Source organism: Acipenser ruthenus, chromosome 4 (assembly GCF_902713425.1).
Source record: "Acipenser ruthenus chromosome 4, fAciRut3.2 maternal haplotype, whole genome shotgun sequence".
Lineage (NCBI taxonomy): Eukaryota > Metazoa > Chordata > Actinopteri > Acipenseriformes > Acipenseridae > Acipenser > Acipenser ruthenus.
Genome location: NC_081192.1, coordinates 89737243 through 89762099, shown reverse-complemented (window position 1 = coordinate 89762099; position 24857 = coordinate 89737243). Strand labels below are relative to the sequence as shown.

Below are 24857 nucleotides of genomic sequence, written 5' to 3'. Positions count from 1 at the left end.
TTTCCATCAGCTGCAGACAGATCAAAATGATTTCAAACAGCACTCCGCCAGCGCTAGTTAGGATTGCTAGCGGGCAGAATCTCTTCAACATGCGCTGAACTTTTCTAATGAGAGCCTCTCTAGTCAGGGCCACGTTCTAAATCTAAAAATAATGTAGGCCAAACATGGAAAGGGAAATCTTGGATATCGGTATATTAATTTACATTAGCAATTACTTATTTTTTAATATACATACACACGCAGGTGATCATTGACTTGTGTAATGTCCGGTTGCAGATTATGACTGCAGCCCCCATTTAATTTTGGAAGACTTTACACACTGGTTTCTTGCTGTAGATGGAAATGTATTACCCCAGGCAGACCGCTTAAATTTAACTAGACAAAAACACCTTTGATTAAAAAAAAAAAAAACAGACAATGCAAGTGGAATACCCCGATCATTAAATAACTGCTGCTATTACATCCTGTTGTGGGGACTGTATTGTTGGAAACAACTATTCAAGAAATACAAGTTAAAAAAAAAAATTGAAGTTTATTTAATTTTTTTCTCAAAAAGTACAGCAATGAAAAAGGAGTGGGTAAGGGCATCAGCCTCAAAAACAGGAGATGTTCAGTACATCAGTAAGCATCATTGCGTCTCAGTACCCAGGTCGCACAGCTACAGCAAGTCACAATATTAGTGGTTTTAGGTTAAATCAGAATTGTTAAGAAATGTGGAGCTACACAACAAAGCATCTGCACAACATTAATAAAAGAGAGACCACCCAAAGGTTCACATTGAAATTCAGACATTAGCATCTAGCTGCAAACAGAGGCCTACAAGCAATACAGACTAAATAAATACAAAAAGCTTAAGACATAATTCCTTAAACCTTTGAAAATCACATATATTTCACACATACAGCTATGGCCAACAGTTTTGCATCACCTAGAATTGTAGAATTTTTTCATGTAAATCAAAGAAACTACAAAATGATATCGCAAAAGTCCACCGGAAGCCATCATAGTAGTGCAGTATTTCATGTTCGATTTCAAAATGTCATATTTTTTAATGTCAGTTTTTCGTTAAGTACAGTACATGGGAAAACTACAAAGCGGTATGTTATTCGATATGTTAACAACATTATCCAGCAGGTTTCATTTGACTTTATGAAGCAAAATGAGTTCATTCTATAGGGCGATGCAAACCTTTGGCCGTAGCAGTTCACTAACAGACACACATTTACAGGGAGGTTTAAAATCAGTATGATCCTGCACTAAATGCCACCCCCACCACCCCCCGACCCGCCGGATTCACTTATTTTTAAATTCTTATGTATCTACATATGTGCTGTATGTTCATTTCTCTTACAGAGTTGGACTTAAGTCTTTATACACTTCATATGAGTAATAAGTTAATGGAATTAATTTCTTTCTTTGCTCCTGAAGCACATTTGTAGCCAACATACAAAAGTTCTACAGTTTATTTGCCTACTGCATTAATTTTACAGAAACTGGTCAGAAGCAGTTCAATACTCACCTTTTCAGCCTATGTAGAATGGCTTTAGTTACACAAATGTCACTAGCTGTTAAACAAGACTTTTCAAAACCTATTGCGGGTTACATGCCATTTAAGAACTAGATGCTAGACTGAAATTAAGTGCAGTAAACCTTACCTCAGATGCTAGTGTATTTGATTTCCTCGTCTCAATTTTTTGGTTTTGAAAAGAACCACACTTCATGGGAACTGTTTCGAGCAGTTTATGATTACATTCTTATTCATCAAATTAGAAGAATGATTTCAAGCTTGTATTTCAATGCCTGGCCATCAATCTCATAAGAGATGCACTGTGAGTGTTATCATGAATGGAAAGAGCAGTTGTGAAGAACTACCACACAACAACAACAACAACAACAACAACAACAACAACAAAAAAAAAAAAAAATGACAAAAGCAGTTACTTGTCTGTATCACAGTTCAATGCAGTTGTTTATCTAGGATGCTAATCAAACCTTTATTGTTTATCCAGGAAGAGAATCCACTGACATTCAGGTTTTGTTTGTTTTGTAATTTGATACGGCTTCGCTGCTTTGAAGGTAGTGTTGCTATTATTAAAATTTGATCTCAGCCTCTCCTCCAATGAGTCATGTTATTTTGCAACTCTTCCATGAACTCAACAATAACAGAAAGAGGCTTGCCACGTACTATTAAAAAAAAAAAAAAGTTTTTGTTTAAGTTTACAATGAATTGATTGACAGGCTTCTTCCCATGAAGTGTGGTCAAGTTTATAAACATTTCTTTTTTAAAAAATGAAACGAACACATTGAGGGATTCGTTTACAACCTCGAGGCAGTCACCAATTATTATAGTTGCAAAACAGATGGTCAATTAAATAGCTACACTAAATGGTTTATGGTTTACTTTAGCCTGGTTCAAATGCCATTCCCTGATGAGTGCCCCTTTCTAGTAAACAATACAAATAAACACATTTCTACATCCTACCATAATTAGTCTTATCTGCATAGGAATCAAGGTATCACAATTATCATACGTTATCCTTATCAACAGAAGAGTTTTTTTTATTTTATTTTAATATAATTTTTTTCATAATTTTAAAATCAGTGCAAGCTCATTCCCAAATTAAGTGCTGGCTTTTTAGTTTGATGCCTACTACATTGAAGGTATAAGGGACTAGGAATTATACATTTTACAATCAGAAGCTTGAGATACACTTTGTTTGCTATTTAAAGAGTAAGTAGCAGGATTCAAAAAAATATAGCATTACCCGTCCCCACGTGTTGCTACAACTGTTTAAATGCTCATTGTTAACATCCTGACATCTTTTTAAACTTATGAACTTTAAAAAGTTAGTTTCAAACTGCTTTTCAAAATGTCTGCTCTAGTGCCCAGATAGTCTAAGGATTATTGCCCACATTGTCAGACAAGTAACACTGCCATAATGATCCATGATGTGGTACGGAACAGAAAAGCCAGAGCACTTTTTATGGTGTTTTTCTTCCTGCAGTGATTTAGTGGATAGATCTCAAACCCCAGTACACTAGATCAGACATTTTGAAAAGAGCTTTGAAACAGACTTTAAATTTATACAAGTGTAAAAAGTTGTCAGGATGTTAACAATGAAAAGAAATGACAGGTACGTTATTTAAACAGTTGTAGCAACACGTGGGGACGTGTAACGCTATATTTAGTTTTTGGAACCCTGCTATTCTTTATTTAAAGTTTACAGCATAACATAATTCTGTTGGTAGAGCAGGTAGGAAATCTTCCTATTCCTTCTGCATAAGATCAGTTTATGGAAGTGTGTTCCCAATAGGATCACCAGTGAAACGAAAAAAACTACCACACCAAAAACAATTTTAAATGATTCACAAACCCCTAGAGTACAATAAGTAAGTGCTGTAGCACTTTTACATTGCATCTTTTTCAGGTATATATTCAGGTAGGTTACCTGGCTAGTTCACATTGCGGGAGAGTCTACACAAACATTCCAGTTTACCTGAAGCATGTTTTGTCCGATGGACATACAGGAGCTCTTCAGTGACACAAACATGCCTCAAAGCATGAAGCATTGATCCCCAACAGTCCCTGTGTCAATGCAAGACAACAGTAATTGCAAGTTTCATACATATCTTGGACTATGCAAATTAGGGGACTTGGACTTTATTATTTTCTTTTTTTTTTTTTCAAATAGAACCTAATTAAGCTTAACTTAAAATAATTAATACCTTGAGGACCCGATACCCTCAAGAGCACTTCATAATGTGATTAAGTCCACACTCTGTAAACAGAACCAACCAGTAAAATACAGTAACTAAGATCTGTTAATAAAGATCACGGGTTATTCGAATATGGCACACATTAGAAATCCATACAAATACTACTTGCAAACACCTATTCACAATATCTTATGCATACAAATAGTCACACTTCACGCTACCAACATAGGGTTTTCTGTTAAATTAAGGCAGTCAAATATTTACTTACAATAGCTTTTTTTGTTACTAGAGCAGCTGTCAATTTAGCTAAAGATAGAGGGGAAAAAAGGCAATGTCTGACTCAGGTTTGCTACTTAAAATTGCATATTGAGATTAGCAGAAGGCGCATAGGACACTGCTGTTGACATTCACAATTTAAAATCAAGGCATTAGAAGATGTTAAAAACAGAAAAGTGTCTGTGAAAGAAATCCTGTGGCTTCCAGTGAATAAGAAAGACATTGCCTGATCTGTGAGTGTTATGTCAAAGTACCCCTAGTCGGGAAGAAAGGAATTCATGATAACATGTTCACTGTGATCCTTTACTGGCACCACATGAAACATTTGAGAGACTTTGCCTCCCGTAGTTCCGAATTTATGCTTTTTTTGTGTATGTTTAAGCAATGTGTAGATGTATCCCCCCCAAAAAAACTGTATGTGTTAATTCACTTCCTCAAGCCTTTTGACAGGCCTGCTAACAAACTGGGTTGCTTCGTTAGGGCAATTATAAAATGCAACATCTATAACAGAAGACGTAACCCTGCCATTATAAAATGCAACATTTATAACAGAAGACGTGACCCTGCCATTATAAAATGCAACATTTATAACAGAAGACGTGACCCTGCCATTATAAAATGCAACATCTATCTCGGATTCTGTTGGCAAGGCTTTTCCTCTTCTTCTTTCCATTCTTTTCTTTGCTGTCTTCCATTTTCCGTGCGCGGACCTCTCTCATTAAATCAAAGAACACCTGAAAGAAGAAGAAAAGATCAAAACTAAAAAAGAAAAGCTTTTAAAATCAGAAATGGTTGCAATCTACCTTGTCAGAAGGGCTTTCGACGAGTGTCCAAAATGACCTAATAAAAATTGAGCACTAAGTTTTTCATTGTAATGTAATGAAATCTGTAAAATGTAAAGCAAGTTTCAGAGGCTTTGCCATTTGCTGTTGGATGTAAATTATACAGTTGAATATGACTGACGTTCACCTTCCATGCTCTCAGCATCCTCCCACTTAGCTCAGGCACAGTTTAATGCAGCAGATTGGATATGAAGAGTAAATCGAAAGTCATCACATTAAGATGCAGAACCTTTGAAACTTGCAATACAATTAACAGGTTTTGTGTTGCTTTATAGTAACCCGAGTCCACTCAAAACAAGGTGATTGATTTATTACTGTTTTTGGGTACATGGAAACATTGCAAGTTCTCTCATTACCTTGTCCACATTGGCTCGTGTTTTTGCAGATGTTTCCACATAGTTTACGCTCCACTGCTCAGCCCGTGTTTTTGCTTCTTCCACAGAGACCTGTCTCTTGTCTTCCAAATCTGACTTGTTGCCCACCAGCAAGAAAGGGACATTTTCATCCTCCTTCACTCTCAAGATCTGCTCTCTGCAGGAATAAATAAGAAAATTCACCCACAACTACAAAACACAGTATACTGTACACCGATGAAGGTACTAGCTGAAACATGAGTGCAGTGGCTGGAACAATAACCCTTTCAGTCACAATTATTATATATTTCTAAATTTTTTTTATTGTTCTTGTGAACTCTATGGGGTATAAGATGTAGCCCTGCCAAGACTGAAATGTTTTAGCATTACAAATAAAACTACATACATAGATAGGAAACTTAACATGGTACAATTATACATGCAGTGACCGATGTGATAACGTGAGCTTTCTCGATTCAATATTCACAATGGACAGGCTCCGCTAAGACACTAATATACGCATAAAATGTCAACCCTTGTTTGTTATGACTGCATTCAAGCTGGCTCCATCCCAATAGTTAAAGTCTGAGAGTTTAACCATCAAACAAGAAGGTGGTATTTCTTAGGGTCTGACCAGCTATACAGTAGCTTTATAAAATCTCTCTTCAATCCAACAAGCTATTAGCATCATATAGAAGACTAACATATGTGTTACATGTCATAACAGCAGACATGTTCAAAACTCTTAATTGTCTATAAAAACAATGCAAAATCAAACAAACAAACAAACAAACAAACAAACAAACAAACAATCACAAGAATGAACATTTATTAACCCAGTTTGAGAAATTTAGTGTCCTACTTTTGTAGCGGTAGTATTATTCTGAGAGTAATTAAAGAGCACTTATAATAAGCTCATTAATTAGACACAAGGTGAAAAACAGATGATGATTCCTGGCATTTTAAAACCAAGTATATTTTGGATTAAAAATATGGTGCCAACATATTTATTAAATATACTGTAGTTATGGCAGTGGCAGAAACTTCCATGTAGGCCTTTGCAGAGAAAAGAAAAAAAAAAGTATCCACAAAAAATCACCTTACATAAAAGCTGGATTTGGTAAATGATGGGATTGCCAATTGAAAGAATACTGGCCAAAAAGAACCCCAAAAAACCCTTTCTTTTCTCTTCCCATCACCAATTCTACAATATCTGCCACCTAACAGGGTCTGAAGTGTCCTTTAATCCCCTTTCTACTCAATAGAAGCTGATCCCTTCAACTAATCATGTAGGGGATAAGGAAATCAAAGTCAAGCATAATTACAGTCAAGTTACAAGGGAGCAGAAATTGCCCAGCAACCAGTCGTCAGTGGTAGATGTCTGTGTGCGATATGTGTTCTAGCTCCCATAAATCACATCACACAACTAAGGGAACTGACCCACGGAACTTTGTAATACCAGCAGCAGGATTGATTCAATGTGCAATATTCACTATGTGTTTACTTGTGGGCAAAGTTTTTGGTTATGAAACATTACAGTTTGGAGTAGTGCAGCAGTGTGGAGTAGTGGTTAGGGCTCTGGACTCTTGACCGGAGGGTCGTGGGTTCAGGGGACACTGCTGCTGTACCCTTGAGCAAGGTACTTTACCTAGATTGCTCCACTAAAAACCCAACTGTATAAATGGGTAATTGTATGTAAAAATAATTTAATTGTATGTAAAAAATAAAGTGATATCTTGTAACAATTGTAAGTCGCCATGGATAAAGGCGTCTGCTAAGAAATAAATACTACTACTAAATACGACAGTTTAACATTGTAATGAATTACCAACCGTTTAAAATGTTAATACCTATAGCTCTTAATTACCATATCTCTCTGCTTCCTCAGTTTGATTTTATATTTCATTTTACATTCACAGTAAGGTCATCAAAATTGATAATATGGCAGGCACCTCTGTAAAGGAGTAAAGGTTGTACACCTCCTATTACAAATTACACAGAGCTATTTTCTGATTTATACGGAAAAGCTGTTCTCCAGATGTATCCAAGATTCTAAGGTGTGACATACGCACAGTCAAGCACCTCTGCGATGGGTCATAATAAAAAAGTGAGTGTTCCAGTTGGCTGTACCTGAAATCTGCCGTAGCTGCAAAGGACTCGAGCTCTGTGATGGAGAAGACACAGAGGAAGCCCTCCCCGCTCCTAAAGTAGTTGTCTCTGATAGCAGCATAGTCCTCTTGTCCAGCAGTGTCCAGAATGTCAATCTGCACTTCCTCCCCATCCAGCACCACTTTCTTCCTGTAGCTGTCTGCTTTGGTAGGCTCATAGTCTTCCACAAACTAGGAATTCAAAAATACTGATGGTCTATTGCAAATCACCACAAGCAAAAGGCACAGTTAAGGTTTATGATATTGCTGTCAGTTTTGAGTTCCTTATGCCTTAGTGGAGACGCATATTCTGCTGAATTACTGTTTTATTGTGCGCTCATACCATCACTGAAAACCTACTGACTTCTACAGTGCTTGTATGCGTACTCTACACTCAAGCTAATTTCCTCTGGTCTCATTCAGCACTGTAGACAACCCTAGTATAACTATTTAAAACAGTTCTCATTTTTATAATATTGTGGTATAACAGCTGTTGGTATTGGTACAAATATTGTTATATTTACTCACTATATTTGCCTATGTTTCTGTCATTTTTGGTTTACATCCTTGCACTTTGTTACACTAGTCAGCCATAGGTCTTTATCAAACGTCTTTGGAACATGTCTGTACTGTAGTATGTGGGATTTGTTTTCAATGACATCCGTGGAGGCAACACCAAGAACCCCCCTGCAACAACATTATCTTTCTTACAGTTTTTCAAACAGTCAGTATATGGCATGTTCAAAGTTACTGAACATGCCATATACAGTAGTTTACAAAATTAAATTTCCTGCAGCAAACAACGCCATTGTCACTTGTGTGCACTAGTAGCTAATTTGCTTGATTGATTCTCTGTTGCTGGGAAACTAGCAAGTCAGATCTGTGCAGATTAGATCCCGCCCCACCTAAAGTTTATTGCTTCCCCCTCCTGTTTGCTGTATGGAGCTTTTACATACAAATACTGGCGATCCGAGTTTTAGTTCTTATTAAAAAAAAAAACTAAAAAAAAACACAACATATTGGGGGTCTTTATATTGCTTTCAAAGACATCATTTAAAGTTACTAAACCCAGAACCCAGCAATATTCAAGACATTTGTGCAGCTAAGACAAAAGTTTAAAATGATTCCAGGATGTAAACATTTAAAACACAAAACATTACAGAAACCACAAGCATTATCTGTGCCTGCATTATCTGAGGTCTTGTCCAAATAAATCATACAAAAAGGGACCTTTCAACATCTAGTCCCGCCTGCTGGTACTAGGAAGAAACCATCAACTAGGATTCTACAGACCCATGTTCTTTTCACTCACGCTTTACGATTCACGCACACTATATGGCAGCCAGCAAATATATTTTAGTTTGCTGCTATTACTAAATGAGCACCAAAACAGCATACAGAGGATTATAGGAGACAAAGAGAACTCGCATCAGGAGCTATTACACAACAGTATAGAGAGCCCATGGAGCAATGTTTAATCACATTTAGTTTGTTTGTTAAAATCGCATATGCAACACTTGATAAAAAAAAGGAAATTCTATTATTGAGAGATAGCTGAGAATCAGAAGCTCTCTGTTTACCCTCCTGTAGCCACAAAGTATGCATGAAGGATATAACTTGAAGGTGGGATCCTTGCAATACAGGTGACTGTTTGAGAACTGACTACATAAAGAAAAAAGGACTACATGTGCTGTAAACAATGAGGGGACTTTGTTAAGCTAATGTAGTAATAAAACTGTTTTTAAAAAATGGTTGCAATACTTCCCATTAAAGTCCATTTACACAGCACAGAGCAAAACATGCTACTGTAACCCCTCCCCCCCCCCCCCCCCCCTCGATAACTAACAAAACAATTACAATGTAGCCCGTCATACCTCATCATACATGAACTGGAGCGTTAACGCTGATTTTCCTACACCCCCACTCCCGACCATGATCACTTTGTGTAAAACCAGGGAGTTCTGTCCTTTAGGCTTGTTAGCTGCCATCTTGGAGAAGAGATGTATTGCTTCTAATAGGAATCGAGTAGGGATGGAAGTGTCTGAAAGTAAAAGATAACAGTGTCACAAACCACACAGACCTTTTAATTCTAAACACAATAGACAAAAAATAAATACAAATATAAAATATTTCATTCTACACACTGGAGGCTCAGGATGTTACCACCTGCAACATTCAAAGGCTTACAACTACAACTTGAAGCTGAAACAAGGTGCTGTATGTCCACAAGTTTATGTGCAGATGTTCCCAGAGTGACACAGGCTACGTGACGGGTTTGAAAACTGCCAGATCAATACAACTGTTAATTGCTACTGACAAAACTATGATCAAGACTGGTACATATTTGTCAACATGATGTGGAAATTACGAGTGTCTTCTCTGATGGTATTTCAACACATATGGCAATAAACCACACATACCAGGCTTATCAAGTTCCTTTGAAATGGACTCCCATAGATTGTCTTTCAAATCTGTATCTTTATAATTGTGATGACATTTGTCAAAGCTCTGGGTATTTTTTCAACGGCATATTAGTTTCCTCCGTCATTTTGGATACTGCTTCACCATGCTGGACCACATGCATTAAAGCTGTTCTCTGATTGGTCAATTCTAGTTGTCGCACAACAAAATCGCAAAAAATAGGATAAAAAAGGAAAGAACTTGATTGTCTGTTTAGACTTGAGAGGATGGGAATCACATCTGCACACTGCATGAAGGACAGTGCCGAGAACAAGTTTGTGAACACCTTAGGATTTTCACATTTCAAATATTTCAAACCTAAAATGTTATTAGATCTTAATCTAAGTCCTAATAATAGATAAAGATAACCTGATTAAACAAATGACACATAAACATGATACTTTTTCAACATTTATTTATCCACAAATGATTCAACATTCAATATCCATGTGTGAAAAAGTATGTGAACCTTTAGAGTCGTAACTGGTGGCACCCCCTTGAGCAGCAACGACTTCAACTAAGATTTTCCTGTAACTGTTGGTCAGTCTCACACATCGGTTTTGAGGAATTTTGGCTAAAAGAAATGAATCTATTCAGTCTTGAACAAAGAAGACTATGCGGCGATCTGATTCAAACATTCAAAATCCTAAAAGGTATAGACAATGTCCACCCAGGGGCCTTTTTTGACCTGAAAAAAGAAACACGGACCAGGGGTCACAAATGGAGATTAGATAAAGGGGCATTCAGAGCAGAAAATAGGAGGCACTTTTTTACACAGAGAATTGTGAGGGTATGGAACCAACTCCCCAGTAATGTTGTTGAAGCTGACACCCTGGGATCCATACTCTAACATGGGTTTGCTTGTTTTGAGCTTGTTTTGAAAGGCAGTGCAGCTTTTTGACTTGGCAATAATGGTAACCTTCCCCATCTGTCTCACGGGCAACCACTGATTCCTGAACACCTCATTTTGTTGTTAAGAGTTTCTGCAGGATACAGCAGGCAGTGGCAATTTTGGGAACAAACTAATGCTGAACTTCAGTCCGTTTCATCAGTATCCGCCACCTCCCTTTCAAGTGCCCACTACCCGTATTTGCCCAAGCGTGGTGTTAAATGCTTCCTCAGCAGCTTTCAGCCGTCCGGATGAGTAGGGCTTTGAGCCAGGTAGTATACGCAGCATCACCTGATCCCCCTATATGCTGTATTGCCTGAATGAAAGGGAAATATATATAACGTCTCCACCGGTTTTAGCCATGGTGATCTGCAGTACCTGTTGGACAGTTATATTTTATACCTCCAAGTTTTTTTTTTTTTAATTAATGAGTCGCAAGATAAATTAGATGAACAGTATTCACTACATCTGATAAACAATTTGGGCAAGAGCAGTAAAATAACCAACCAGGCACAAGGTATTTTGCTTTATTACAGCAGCTTAGATTCACTCGTTTACCAGTTCTCTGCGCATGGAAACCACATTTTCACAAAATTTCTCTGCGCATGGAAACCACATTCACAAAATTTCACTAGTAATGTTCAAAAACGCATAGCTTATTTACATATCAACCCAAAAATAGCCACCTAGCTGACAATTTCATCCCGAGGGCTACAGTGAAATGTACTGTCTTTAAATTGGGACTTTAGTGAAGGCCGCATGTGTACGCGAGTACATTAATTATTGTAGATAGTAATTCATAGTCAGCCAGCATTTTTGTAAATAGCAACACATGTAATGTACAATCAAATAAACATTTTACTTGTGTCATCGGTGTCAGTTTCAGGCGGAGCTTCATGGTTGGCAAGGTAACACAGATGAGAATGTTTTCCTCTGTCCGGTCTGGTGCTGTCAGTGTCAGTTTCTCAGCACACAGTACAGTTAATTGCTCAGTAACGAGGTGCAAACAGGTGATTGATCGATCTGTATGAGTGTTTACGAAGGTGCTTTGTTTAAAAAAATAATAAATTATAACGGTGTTTATTTTTTAGCAAAATAAAACCTAAGCCTATTTTTAGGAACCCCAACTGTTGTTGTTGATTCCAACTTAGGCACTTCACATAAGGATGAGCAAGTTTCAAAAGGTACTAGTCCTTTGGACTAGTAGCACAATATTGTTAGTTTCTAATCCTGTTTTGGCTCCATAGGTTGCCAGATTGGACAGTTTGTTACATGCAGCGCTGCACACACAGCACACATAGAGGGCTGACAAGTTGAAGGTCACTCCAGCAGGCCCAATTGCGAGCACAGATGGGAAAGGATCGCAACAGTACTTGTTGGTAACCATCAGACTTCAAAAGAACCTTTTCAGAGTATGTTTAATGGTTTTTAAAATTCTGCAAGTTATTTTTTTCTCAACCAACAGCAAATCTGTGCAGACTGACTTTGGCACAAATAAGAGGAACCATTAGATGCAGACTTTTTGAATCTGGGTACCATTATGCCATAAGTTAGGCATTTTAACAAATTTCAGCAGTTCTTTTTTTTAAATTGTTTAATACTAACACAGCGACCCTGATCAATAAATCATCCATGCTTTCAAAAACAATTCAGTGGGATACTGCAGCACTCAACTTGCTTGTCCCTGTCGGGTAGTTTCAAAGACCTTTCCATCTTCCGCTTTCCCTTAATGAGAAATCAACAAGTTTTGCTCTGATGATACAGTAGAGCACTACGCCCAAATTCAAAGGGAATCGTATTATACAAAAATTAGAGAAAATTGCCATTAGGCTGTTCTGGCTAAAGGAATAACTATAGGCTTACATGTTCAACAGGGTGTTGGCATTTACTTCCTGAAGTTCTATATAAAGTTCCCCTTGGTCGCTTTTACCTAAAAAGCAGACATGCAATTACAGTAAAGCAACTCATAACATTATCATACTGAAACAGAACAGTATTGCAGGTGCTGCTTTACAAATACAGACAGCAGACAACAGATCCCCACGCAGGCTCAAGGCAGGGCTGTAGTACAGTAGTTGATGATTGGCTAAGGTGGATGATGACTTGGAGCAGGTAGGATTACCTGTTGCAGTAGCAGGTTAGGCAAATCTGAACTGTGGAAACTACATCCACTGTATTGTCACAAGGTATATTTCCATTGACTTGGTTTCAAATATAGTAGCATCATCCACTATGTTATCATATCCATCCCTGTTTCCACAGTGACCTCAAAACATGTAGAAACAGGAATTACTGTACAGGGCATTTTACACCGTTTCGGTTTCACTGCTAAAAAAGAAATATAAACAGCTTTTACTTACTTTTATTTTATATGTCATTTTGACCCAAATAAATACTATTTATTAGTCACATACACATACACACACAGGATACTTTACTGCATTTTGTCTAAAAACAAAAACTCAATATTTTAACCTACAGTGTATAAAATGGTTACAAGTGGTGCAAGGCATAAAGACAAGGCAATGTTGCCTTCGTTGGGTGTGAAAAGTCAGGGGCACCAAGGCAGTTCTAAGGGGCAAAAAGGCAAAACATAAATCCAACCCAAGTGCACCAAAGCGATTTCATACTCATTCGTAAAACAACAAATAAATACAGACAGCCTATTATGCTGATGACATTTTAATTCAAACAAACACAAATCAATGTTTGATTCACACACTAATTGTTACAAAAAAAAATACAGGTCATTTTTCCATTGTAAAAATCAAATGGATTAAAAAAAAAATCAAATTTAAAAACAACAAACGATCATAATGAAAAAATACAAGAGAGGGTAATTTGGCAAAAAAGAAATATTAAGGGTATTTTTTACTAAACTCGGTCAACCTGTTAACAAAAGCTAAAACGTTTGTCTGTGTCCTGTATTGAAGCTTTTTTAAAACCCTCTATGCCATGTGTTTCATAATTTAGGGTAAGCAAGTTCAACTGGATTGCATATAGCATATTGTCCGCTGGTGAAGCGAACGTTCAGTGCATTTTTAAATGCTAAAAATAGTATTTTCAGAAAATGAGATTTGGGTGTTATTACATGGCATTAGTTTTAATTCATGCTCACCGTGAAAAAAATACAGCCTTAGTGATGTCAGTGAAAGGAAAGTTAAATTTTCAGGCAAACTGGCTGAAGACTTACCCATGGCTGGAGTTTAATAATTACAGTGGTCAACTGAGTGGTCAAATATATGGATTACATATTTTTTGAGTTCGGTCTGCAGTGTTTGCGCAACTGTAGTTTGCTAACCACTGTTACAAACAACGCAGCCTTTGGGGGAAAAAAAAACACAAAACTTGAAATAAACTTCATCAGGCAATAGAGTGCTCTGCATCACAATCATGAACAGCTGGATGTACATAATGTTAGCTGTTCACATTTGAGAGATTTTATATAGTCTCACAGTTCTTGAAATGTACAGTTGTAAAGGATACAGTTTTGTTATGGTGCATTGCTGGACATGCTATTTTAAAGCATACACATTCTAAGCCCTTTCGTGAAAGCACACGTTTTACTAGTTGAAAAGCTGTACAGTAAGGCAGTGAATGTGTTACACAAAAATAAACGAAAACAGAAATGGATGCACTTCAAGATTGTGTTTCGTTCACTATTAATGTTATCTCTCGTACTTGTTTCATAACGCAGGGAGCTGCTGTTTGAACCATGTCATAGCTACTTGCTCAGTTTTTTTAAAATTTTGTTTTTGAGCAAAACTAATAATTATCTACCTATTGTCATTAAGCATTGGTGTTTTGGGGGGGAATTACACTGAATTACAAAACAGCAACAGTCATTGAAATGTCTATATAAAATTAGCAATTTATTTACACTGAAGACATGAAAGGAGTTAGAATGTGTATTGCACCTTTGCGTTTTAAAAAGTATTGCAATTTGAAAGCACAGAAATCAGATTTCCTTATACCATATATGATCATACAATATGTTATGTGTAATGTGGTATACGTTATATGGGTTTCTTTTTTTTTTTTACTAAGTTGTAAATTAAAGGACATTTAAATATAGGTCTACATTATTTGAAGGATATTCACGTGTGTGTGAAAAAGCAGACAGAAAAGAATCGAAAATAAATTAAATTGCAACTGCTAAAGAAATGGCCTGAAAACCCTCTGCTGTTTGATATGTTTTTGTGAAATACCCAAGTGGCTCTTAACATATGAAGGCACAACCAATTTCTGCAGTACTTGACAACTGTGAGTGCACATTAATATTACTATTGTCGGGACGAATTGTTGTGCACCCACTTCTTACCTGAACATTAGGTAAATCCTAGAACACTTCGCTGCCGCTTAAGACAGTTCTTGCTTCTTTCTTTTTAAATGTTTTTGAGTTAGCATGGGGCTCACAGATGGAAAAAAAATCACAGTGCGGTCATATTTAGCTTAGTCTAACAGCGTCCCTCCCTGTTGCCGTTGATTAACCAAAGATACAGTATTAGTGCTGGGAGGTGCACAGTAAAAAGAATGACAACAATAATATATTATGATAAGGAATCATTTTCTTGCAGGATGAGATTAGACAGAATTAAACTGAATTATGACAGAATGGGCCAGTTGACACTGAGCAAGTTTGTGAATGGGTTGTAGATCAGATGTGCTGGTGCTGATGGACACCAGCGGCAAATTTTGCTGAAAGTTTTTAATTTTTTTTTTATTTGAGAGGCACTGCGGCAATTGCCGCCGGTTATTTCATGCCCTGGTGGTGTTAAGGGGGATGCAAGCCCATAGGGCTTGTCATGGATACTGAAATCAAAGTTGTTGATGCCCTAAGAGCAAGCACTAACATGAGGTGTCAGTGAGCCAATCAAAACATGTGACTTGCCTGCCACTACAAATGTTTGATTGAAACACAGATGACCCAGCAGATTTAGTGATGATTAGATAGCAATACGTACAACACAGCACAGCAACGACAAAAGCAATGCGTTTTGTTATAAACTCTATACTACACATGTTCACTAAAAACCTGTTTTTATGCTGCAAAAAATTAACAAAAGCAGTTGTGAAATTGCAGCACTGCAGGGATACAGTAAATCTGAAAGAAATGAAACACCAATTAGTGTTGTACTGCAAAAGTAATATTTTGCTAAAAAGATTTGTACTACTACAGTGATAATTTGCTTGAAAAAAAAAAAAAAAAAAGATTACTCCTAGAATACAATAAGGGCAAAGTCAAACCTTCACTTCATAGAGAAAACATAAGATTCCATATAAAAAAGGAAACTTCACATTCATGATTCTTGTCTGAACTCAAAATGTTTGAACTACAGTAATGCTTTACCTGAACATGTAGAAAATGTGAATTAATTTACTGTAATGAATATTAAAACAGGTGTATTAAACTCAGTGGTGGCCCTTTAGGGGTGGATCTTAGTGGACAATATTATCTTTCCAAATGACTGTGAAGGGAATCAGTCATCACTGTACAGCATGTTCAGGTACTCACTTCAAACTTGCCTCTCAAATCACAGCAACATACTGTAAGGAATTTGAAGCCAATCCACTCAGACAGGCATGCTGGGTTATTTCTTTGTTTCTCAAATGTTAAATCTTAACATTTCAACTGTGTCAAAGGGAATTCAGTTTAATGGTTTACACTGGCTTTGTTGAATCAGAGGTCGAGTGACCAAACCAGTTAATGCTAAGCCAGAAAACTTTACAAACCCCTGTCCCCCAAAAACACATGAAGGGGTACAGAAACATTGCAACATTGTTGTTGTTCTGAATGCTGCGCTAGCTGTCTGGCTAGAATTTGCCTACATTTCATAGCAGCGATGTGTAACTAATCAAGTCATGTTACTATATCTTAAATTGTCTCTGGTCATTAACATTTTTAAAAAGAAAATTCAGAGTGTTTAATGATTTTTTTCTCAACCAACAGCAAATCTGTGCAGACTGATTTTGGCACAAATATAAAAGGAACTATTAGATGTAAACTTTTTGAATCTGGGTACCATTGTGCCATAAGTTAACAAATTTCAGCAGTTATTTTTTTTAATTGTTGAATACTAACACAGTGTCCCTGATGAAGAAATCATCCATGCTTTCAAAAACAATTCAGTTGGATACTGCAACACTCAACTTGCTTCTCCCTGTCAGGTAGTTTCAACAACTTCTGCTTTCCCTTAATGAGAAATCAACAAGTTTTGCTCTGATGATACAGTAGTGCACTACGCCCAAATTCAAAGGGAATCGTATTATCCAAATTAAAGAAAATTGCCATTAGGCTGTTCTGGCTAAAGGAACAACTGTACGCTTCTGTGTTCAACAGTTATGTTATATCTTCACTAGCAACTAATTACAACCATAAAAGTAAATATTTCAATACTTTGATGTGTAGGTGTTTTTTTGATTTTTTTTTTTTTGTTTTTTTTTTTACTTTGTAGTTAAGTCTTTGCGATGTTAAAATGTTATTTGCTTATTTAGGGTTTATTTGCTTAGAAAATACTAACCAGGGCTGTCAGTATCAGAATGTAATATAAAGTGTGTGTGTAGATATGGTTTAAACACTGACATTGCAAAGAGTTTAAACGTTCATAAAACTTTACCAAAAGCGCATCCCTAAAAAAGATGTCTAGGGTCACGCTTTTTACATTTTACACTCATTTAACTTTTAGCTATAATTTGGCATTTTGGTTGTATTTTTTTTTTTTGGGGGGGGGGGGGGGGGGGCTGTATATTAAGGGCATTCTTGCTTTACAAAAGTGACACTCAATCTAGACACTGGTCCTAAAAAAATCCACATACAAAATGGAGGGGAATTTAGCTGGGCAAACAAACATATTCCCAGATGGCGGCAGATCAATCGGAAATAAAAAAGCTATGTTAAATACAGTCAACGCCGCCTAATCGGGATACTGATAATCAGGATTTCTGCTTAAATGGGATACAACTCTGGGAGACTGTTCTTCCCAATGCTATATGTCGTTTAATTGGGACGTCACTTAGTTTAAATGGGATATAGTATTCTCAAGCTGCCGTTTTAAAGAAAGTTGGCGTGTCAACATTGCCGATGCCTCGCCTTGTGAAAAATGTGATTTCATTTTTAATTTCATGTAGAAATAAAAAACAACAAATTAATTTTCTTTAGGAATAAAAACACGGACTCATTTTAAATTATGTATTTAACATTTAATCATAATGTGATGTGATTTCATTCCTTTTCTATTCATTAAGAATAAAAAAACTGTGACTAAGGTCGTCTCACTGCCTCTCGTTTAATTAGAACAGCCGCTTATTCAGGATATTTTTCCTTCTCCCGAGCTGTCCCGATAAAGCAGTGCCGACTGTACTGGTAAACCCGTTTCGAGGGAGATGCATTAGTTAGACCGCCTGTCATGTTAACTGAAATCCGAGACGTCATGTCACATTTAATTTGTTATTATGTTATTTTTACTGTATTTTAGGTAAGTGTCTTAATTGTTGATAGGGTAATTGGTTCATTCTTGATTGGGAACTAATTCAGACTGTAGAGAGGTGCTGTAGGGAGACGATTGGCTAAATACAACGTAGAAGCAATGTTAGATATGAGGCTTTCTATCATTCTGAGCATTATGGATGAATGGAACTACTATTTTAGTGGCTTTGAAGCAGAAAGATATGTCAAGCCCCTTTCACACTGGCACTCCTACCCGGGATGCAACACTTTTGGCCAAAGCTGTACATCTACAGAATCTGATACTTAATAGCTTATGCAAAATAATGTCAATACCAAGTTTCTTGACAGTTGGAAGTGGTTCTCCAGATACTGTTTAAGCAAAACTCTAAGTGTGACTTACAGATGGACTGATTTACAGACAATGGCCCATCTAAATCCCCAAAATTCCCTCAATAGGATACAACATGTTAATACCAAGTTTCATGACAAAATCCCCAGGCCGGGAGCTCTATACCCGAGGTGTTTAATAATAGAAGCTGCATGCGTATTCCATATTGACCAACAACCTACAGAGAAGTAAAACAGACATACTGGAATATAGAACTTCAACTATAAATATAATGAAATGGACATAGTAGTCCTCAATGTTTTGAGAAACTAAAATCATTTTGGCAAATGTTCCAAGACGGTCCGAGTGCACTGCCATGGGGATTGCCCACTCTGATGATGTGTAAACCAGACCTGATGCCACAGTATCCTACATGCTGTTACTGATCCAGGAGCAGATGTTTGAAGTACAGTAGCTGCACAGTAAACAGGTCAAGCTTCTCCTGTTCACACACCAGGCAGTGAAGAGGGGAAACCATAACGTCCAGGGCAAAAGCAAAAAGGAGACAAACAGACAACTAAACAAGTAAGTAAATGGTCTGAGGGCCAGGTTTCTATATACTCTTCTCTGAACCAGATGAGAAATTCAGCACTTCCTCCTCGTATATTTAAATAAAGGCTAATGTTATTAAATACTCTTAACCCAGAAAAGTAAATACTGTAATACCTTTTTTTTATGTTTACACTGTAGAATACAGTAACGCTTTATTTATTTATTTTTTCAAATTGTGCCCTTTTACGACAAATACAAATAGGCAGTCATGACTATGCAGTACATCTTCCTGCAAATCCTGAACAATTCATTATTTTTTTACTTCTTTCTGTTGAGACTGTTAAGGGCATAGTATTCCCCAACTATCAACAGTACCCTGGCACTTCGCATGAATGAGGCTTCAGAAATGGACACAAGCTCCCTCCCCACAACCTGCTTGATACCTGTGTGCCCGAAAAGGCCCATTCTCTGTGACAAGTTGCAGTGGCTGTATGTGCTTATGAATGAACAGTACAAGCTCTGTTATAGCAGAGAAAGCAAAACCGAAAATGAAAAAGGTTCTCTCTTCCCACTTACACCACATTTTACGGGAAATCCAGCCATCTTCTGAAACTACTATAACGAGGTACAGTAAATGGTTAAAAAAACAGAAAACATATTGTTTAAATAAGACGCATACAGTAAGATGCAGTTTACCACCCACACACACACAACTCAGTCAGTGCAATACAATCAGGAAATAGCAAGAATAATTCCTTTATTTGTTCAAATCCAATTACTGTACAAGCAACAGAATTACACACTGCTTGAGCAGCCACTCATTTCATAAATAATCCAACTTGAAGGCACAGTTGTCATTTTAATTTGTTTAATCAAAACAAGACCTTGTAAACCACAGGAAGCTTAGCCTTGTTTTTTTTTTTTAAATCAATATTGTTTAATTGAGTTCATTTGTGAGGTCTGTCATATTTTGGAGGCTAGTTCAAAACCTGCAGTGTCCCCTGCCCTATGCCTTTCTAGCACCAGTTTTTCTAGCACCAGTTAAGAATCCAATGCTGTTTCCTGCATCTTCCCTGATCACTTGAAATAAATCTCAGTACTTTTTCAGAATTATAAACTGCTTCATAAACATGTACTGCAACAGTCGCAGTCACTGTATCCACTGCCTTAAATTCCAAGGCCACTATGGTTGTGAGCTGATGTCATCTAGTGCCCTGTTCCTAACATCACTGTAATAGAAAACAAGACTTACAAACACACATTTCAAATCATGAAAATATCAACGAACTCTGTAAAATGTCCCTAAAAGTATATTTTTTGCATATTGTGGAAGCAAAATAAAAAAAAACACAAATTTGCATTAAACGTTTCTCTTTTAAATGTGTATTATTATAATTAGGGTTACAAAAATACAATGTATTTTGCTTGAACTAGCATACAGTATATGCAGACTAGACCTTATCTTTTAGGTTAGCTTTTGCCTTTATTTATCCTTTTGAAGGTTAAGCTATGTTACTGGATCTTTAACTCCAGGGGTTTTGTTATATTTTGAGAAATTTCTGAACTTGATTAACCAACAGCTGTTAAGCATTGTATTTCCTGTGTACCCCATAACTGCAAGCAGTGCAAAACAAAAACAAAAAGGAGATTAGCTCTAACTATGAGCCTGGTCCAATTAACACTGGTTGGAGGGCAAAGTTACCCCTTTACCCCTGGCAGTACATGTAAAATGAGAGCCTTCAGTATCATAAATCTGCACTGAACTGACTGACACAGTAGTTATGTATGGGCAACGCAACTTTATGCCCATAACCAAGGATATGCATTCTACATGTAGCAGGGGACAAGAAGTCAGTTTCTTTGAGGATATGAAGTGGAAATCATAAAAATCTGAATCTATAAACCTTACGGGAAGGATTAATTCTTTACAATCTGGTTGAGCAAGCAGCATTTTATAAAAAACAGGCTCAGATGGTTACAGTGCTATTTATTCATAGATGGGAGATATGATACGAGATCTTTCATCTAGTTTAACATCCAATGGACTGAACATCAAATAGCACAGCAAAACCTTGGAACATTTCTTTTCAGCAACAATCAATCTGTTCAGACCATTTTTTTTTTTTTTAAATTAGAACTGTCTTGTTTTGTAGAAGAGTACATTATCCAACCTATCTAGCAGATTAATGCACATCATGAAGCATCCAAATGAGATATCTCTTACACTGGAGACATGTCATATGCTAGAATACCTGCCTTGTCTCAGCAAGCAATCAAGACCAGCCACCAAGAAATCAAAAAGATTGAACTGTCTGAACAGCAGGCAGTCTCTTTCAGCTGCACAGCGTAAACTGGACAACTGTAGCAATGACCTGGGCACTGAGAAGCCTCTTTTCGGGAGCTTTAAAGAGGTTACAGTAAAAGGTCACAAAGCAGGTTCAATCCTTTTATATGCTATTAATACAGATTAGCTAACCCTCTAATTGCATCTTGCTGATGAGTGTCTTTGAAATATCATTGATTTCTCGTTCTAACCCACTGCACACTTATCCCAGGAGGTTTCTTAAATTATTTTTATTTATTTATTTATTTTTTTTAAGAATTATGTTGTGTTTAAATTCCCTATTACTCTGGATGACATTACAGAAGAAGGATTGGATAAATCCTTACTAATACAGTTAAGAACAATTTCTCCACAGCTTGTGGTTGACACACTTATTTTAACACCATTTAAACAGCCTGTCACAGTTAGCAGCCAGAACTTGAACTACAAGGATACAATGCAATACCCAGTACTGTCTATAAACCAGTACCCCACCTAACTACTGCCCCTAAATTAAAAAATGAGAGCAACCCAACTGCAACTGGAGTACAGAATGGACAGAGGAAAGGCTTTTGTTTAAACATACTGAGATGGGCAACAAGATAATCCCCTATCAACAGGAACAATCCCCTTTCAATTTAGCTTTCAGAACTCCAATGTACATCACACATTTGTATTTAATCCATATGCACTATGGTGCTTACATGTCCCTTGAGAAAAGGAATTATCAGAGACAGCTGTGAAAGAGAGAATCCAATGACTTCATGGCACAAACACTAATATACAGATTTTGTTCCAGAACCTGTTGACTGTGGTGTGCATACTTGGCAGATGCTGCCAGACTTTCCACCTCTTAATCACTGGGCTGTGAGTATTCGATTAAAGACATACAGTACTATTAAAACTGTCTCCACTCCCTCCAACTGTAATTCCAGCTGGGAAAGAAGAAAGCAACATTAAAAGAATGGAAAACATACCAATAACTGATTATATCAGGGTAAAGCCCTGTAAGAAGTCTAGGAAAGCGTAATATTCGGTAGCTACTGGTAAAGAATGATTACTTGTTTTCCCATTCAGTCAGGGGTGTGCTGTGGGTGTGGTGCAGGACTGCACTAAGCTTCTCCGAACACAGAACTCAGACAATAAACACTTAAATAGATATTTAATTATTACAAACACACAAGAAAGAATTACACAGCAGATAAAATGGATTTATAACCAATACAGTGTCCTATTACCTTAGCAAAGTTTATATCCAAAAAACGTATCGTGGTCAGTTATGCCTGAATTTGATCACAGTCAGATCAAAGCCGTGTGAATGAAGCTGCACCGAGGTGACACATTACTAAATCCCCAGGTATAATCCCAAACTCTACATCGTATCGAGCACAAATAGTTTATTCCACCTTTTCACGACTTTAACCACACAAAGAAAATGCAAAGTCCCTAGTCACTTCAGCCAATGATAGTTTGTTTGTTTGTTTTGTTTTGTTTTTTAAACAAATCCTGGGCGTTTGCTTATTTAATTATGCTAATGTATTGGTCTGCTGACCACACCTTTAAAACTTAGTAAGCAGTGTCTTAATTTTAAGTAGAATTTCTAATTAGAAGAAGTAGTCCAGGGTTTTCACGTTTATGGTCCCTCGGTCCTGGGTGAAGGTCACAATAATAAGTAACACAGCCATACTAGAAAGCGGGAAGAATGTTATCAGGGTACAAATAGGCGTTAAAAGATAAAATATGGGAAGTCTCAAACCAAACCCGTTTTATTTGTATGGACGATAACTATTAACAAAACTGGTTAAGCAACTAGTACGACTACTACACTAGATGTGACTGCGCACAATTCTCCTAACCCTGCGCTTTGTTGTGTGTATCAATTTCAAAGTCACACGCTGCACTCACTATATCTGTTGTACAGTCTGTTATAAAATACAAGGGGACGGACCTTAATACCACAGGCACACACACAGGAGTTCAGCACTAATACACAAACTGCTTAGCATCAGCGTGGATTTGCAATTAAAAGTCCAAGGCCTACCTGCGTGTATAGTAAATTGGTGTGTTTTATATTGGTTCCCCGTGTGTCTCCAGTTTACAGGTTTTCGATCTTCCCTGATGAGTCGGTCCGGGTGATGTCTGTGCCTTCAACAACATTAATTTCTAACCTCTCCCCTTTCTCTGTGTGTTGGTCTGGAAATATGGCGAAAGGGTGTGGACTGCAACGACTTGATGATGTCATCGCGTATACGGCGCCGGAACATTGAAGAGGCGTGCTAAGAACGGCTTTGAACTCATCATCATGTGCAGAAACAGCAAGTGGCTTTGTTTTCATTCAGATATTTTGCACATTTACTGGATGAAATCATTAAGCATTGTGTCACTGAGTAATATTTACTGGAAATGCGCAATATCAACAAAACATTTGCTCCGATTTGGCTTATTCAGTGTGTTTCGAAGTAAACTCTGAATTTGGCTTCTTGCAGAGCAAAGTACACACGGGCGGGTTTATTATTTTTATTTATGTATTTTTTAATCTGCCCGGATTTATATTTTTTAAATATACTTAATGCACATTGCATGTGCAGCATGTCAGTAGAAAATACATACAGTCCTAGTTACAAGTACTATCAGAACTGACACCATCTCTTACCTCAGACTGGCGACAACAGGGGGATACTGTGGAGCTCACTGGTTCAAGTAGACTTTCTCTGCCATTTGGGACCGGACGCTGTTTAGATTAGTAGTGAGTTGTTCATGGTCCTGATACTAATATGTACTGATACTACCTGAGTGCAGATTAGTTAAAATCAACTGTACTGTATGCAGCACTGCTTGCATTAAATGGGGCTGCATTGTAATCTGCTAACTAAACCTTTTATTATTATTATTATTATTATTATTATTATTATTATTATTACTGCAATTAATTTATATTTTTCACTATAGTGTGGTGGTAGGAGATTGAGAAATATATAAAAATGAAGACTGTAGAACTAAGATTTAGATCTGTGAGATTTCATCCAGATCCGAGAATGGCTTCTCCAGGTGTCTCCATACATCCCTGTTATCAACCAGCCCTGCTCTTTGGTAAATATTCCAGACTGGCTTCTCCTCAAAGAAAATTCCTTTCGATGATATACATCCTCCTTTCATTTCATTATTTTTTGTCCACTTTCTGTAATGTGCCTTATTTCAGTGATTAATACCGCACATAGCATTAGGAATTGTAGATAATGTTCTGTATACAACTGCTTTGTGAAGTAACTAAAATAGGTCTGTGTGTGCTTTGTTGATGTCTTTAATTTGCAATTGGGTAGCATCTGAACCAGCAGTCACCACTAGTTCATGTTTGAAAGTTTATTTGGATCTTCCTGTGTCTTAGAAAAAAATGATGCATGGACAGCATGGCATGCAGAGTTCCAGGTGTCCTCAGAGTGACAGTGGTTTAAATTGGGTATGGAATGGGTACCTTGTCATGTTGTTGAGACAGAATCACTTGGATCCTTCAACTTAACAAAGG

At 37.1% G+C, this 24857-nt stretch overlaps 1 protein-coding gene across 1 annotated transcript; it reads right to left on the bottom strand.

The window, feature by feature from the left end:
* Positions 1–512: 512 nt before the first annotated feature.
* Positions 513–23582, bottom strand: ralaa (v-ral simian leukemia viral oncogene homolog Aa (ras related)). The gene is made up of 5 exons (XM_034000254.3): positions 23376–23582; positions 9210–9376; positions 7319–7527; positions 5192–5366; positions 513–4727 (listed from the first exon to the last, which is right to left on the bottom strand). Exons 2-5 carry the CDS (start codon positions 9321–9323, stop codon positions 4605–4607), a joined length of 621 nt encoding a protein of 206 aa, XP_033856145.1. The 5' UTR covers positions 9324–9376; positions 23376–23582; the 3' UTR covers positions 513–4604.
* Positions 23583–24857: the final 1275 nt, after the last annotated feature.

Excerpts from the sequence above, each read along its gene's own strand:
- ralaa (XM_034000254.3), bottom strand. The coding sequence starts at position 9,323 with ATGGCAGCTAACAAGCCTAAAGGACAGAACTCCCTGGTTTTACACAAA. Across the intron at positions 5,367-7,318 it reads GCAGCTACGGCAGATTTCAG|AGAGCAGATCTTGAGAGTGA; the intron begins GTACAGCCAACT and ends TTATTCCTGCAG. Across the intron at positions 4,728-5,191 it reads CACGAGCCAATGTGGACAAG|GTGTTCTTTGATTTAATGAG; the intron begins GTAATGAGAGAA and ends TTCTTCTTTCAG.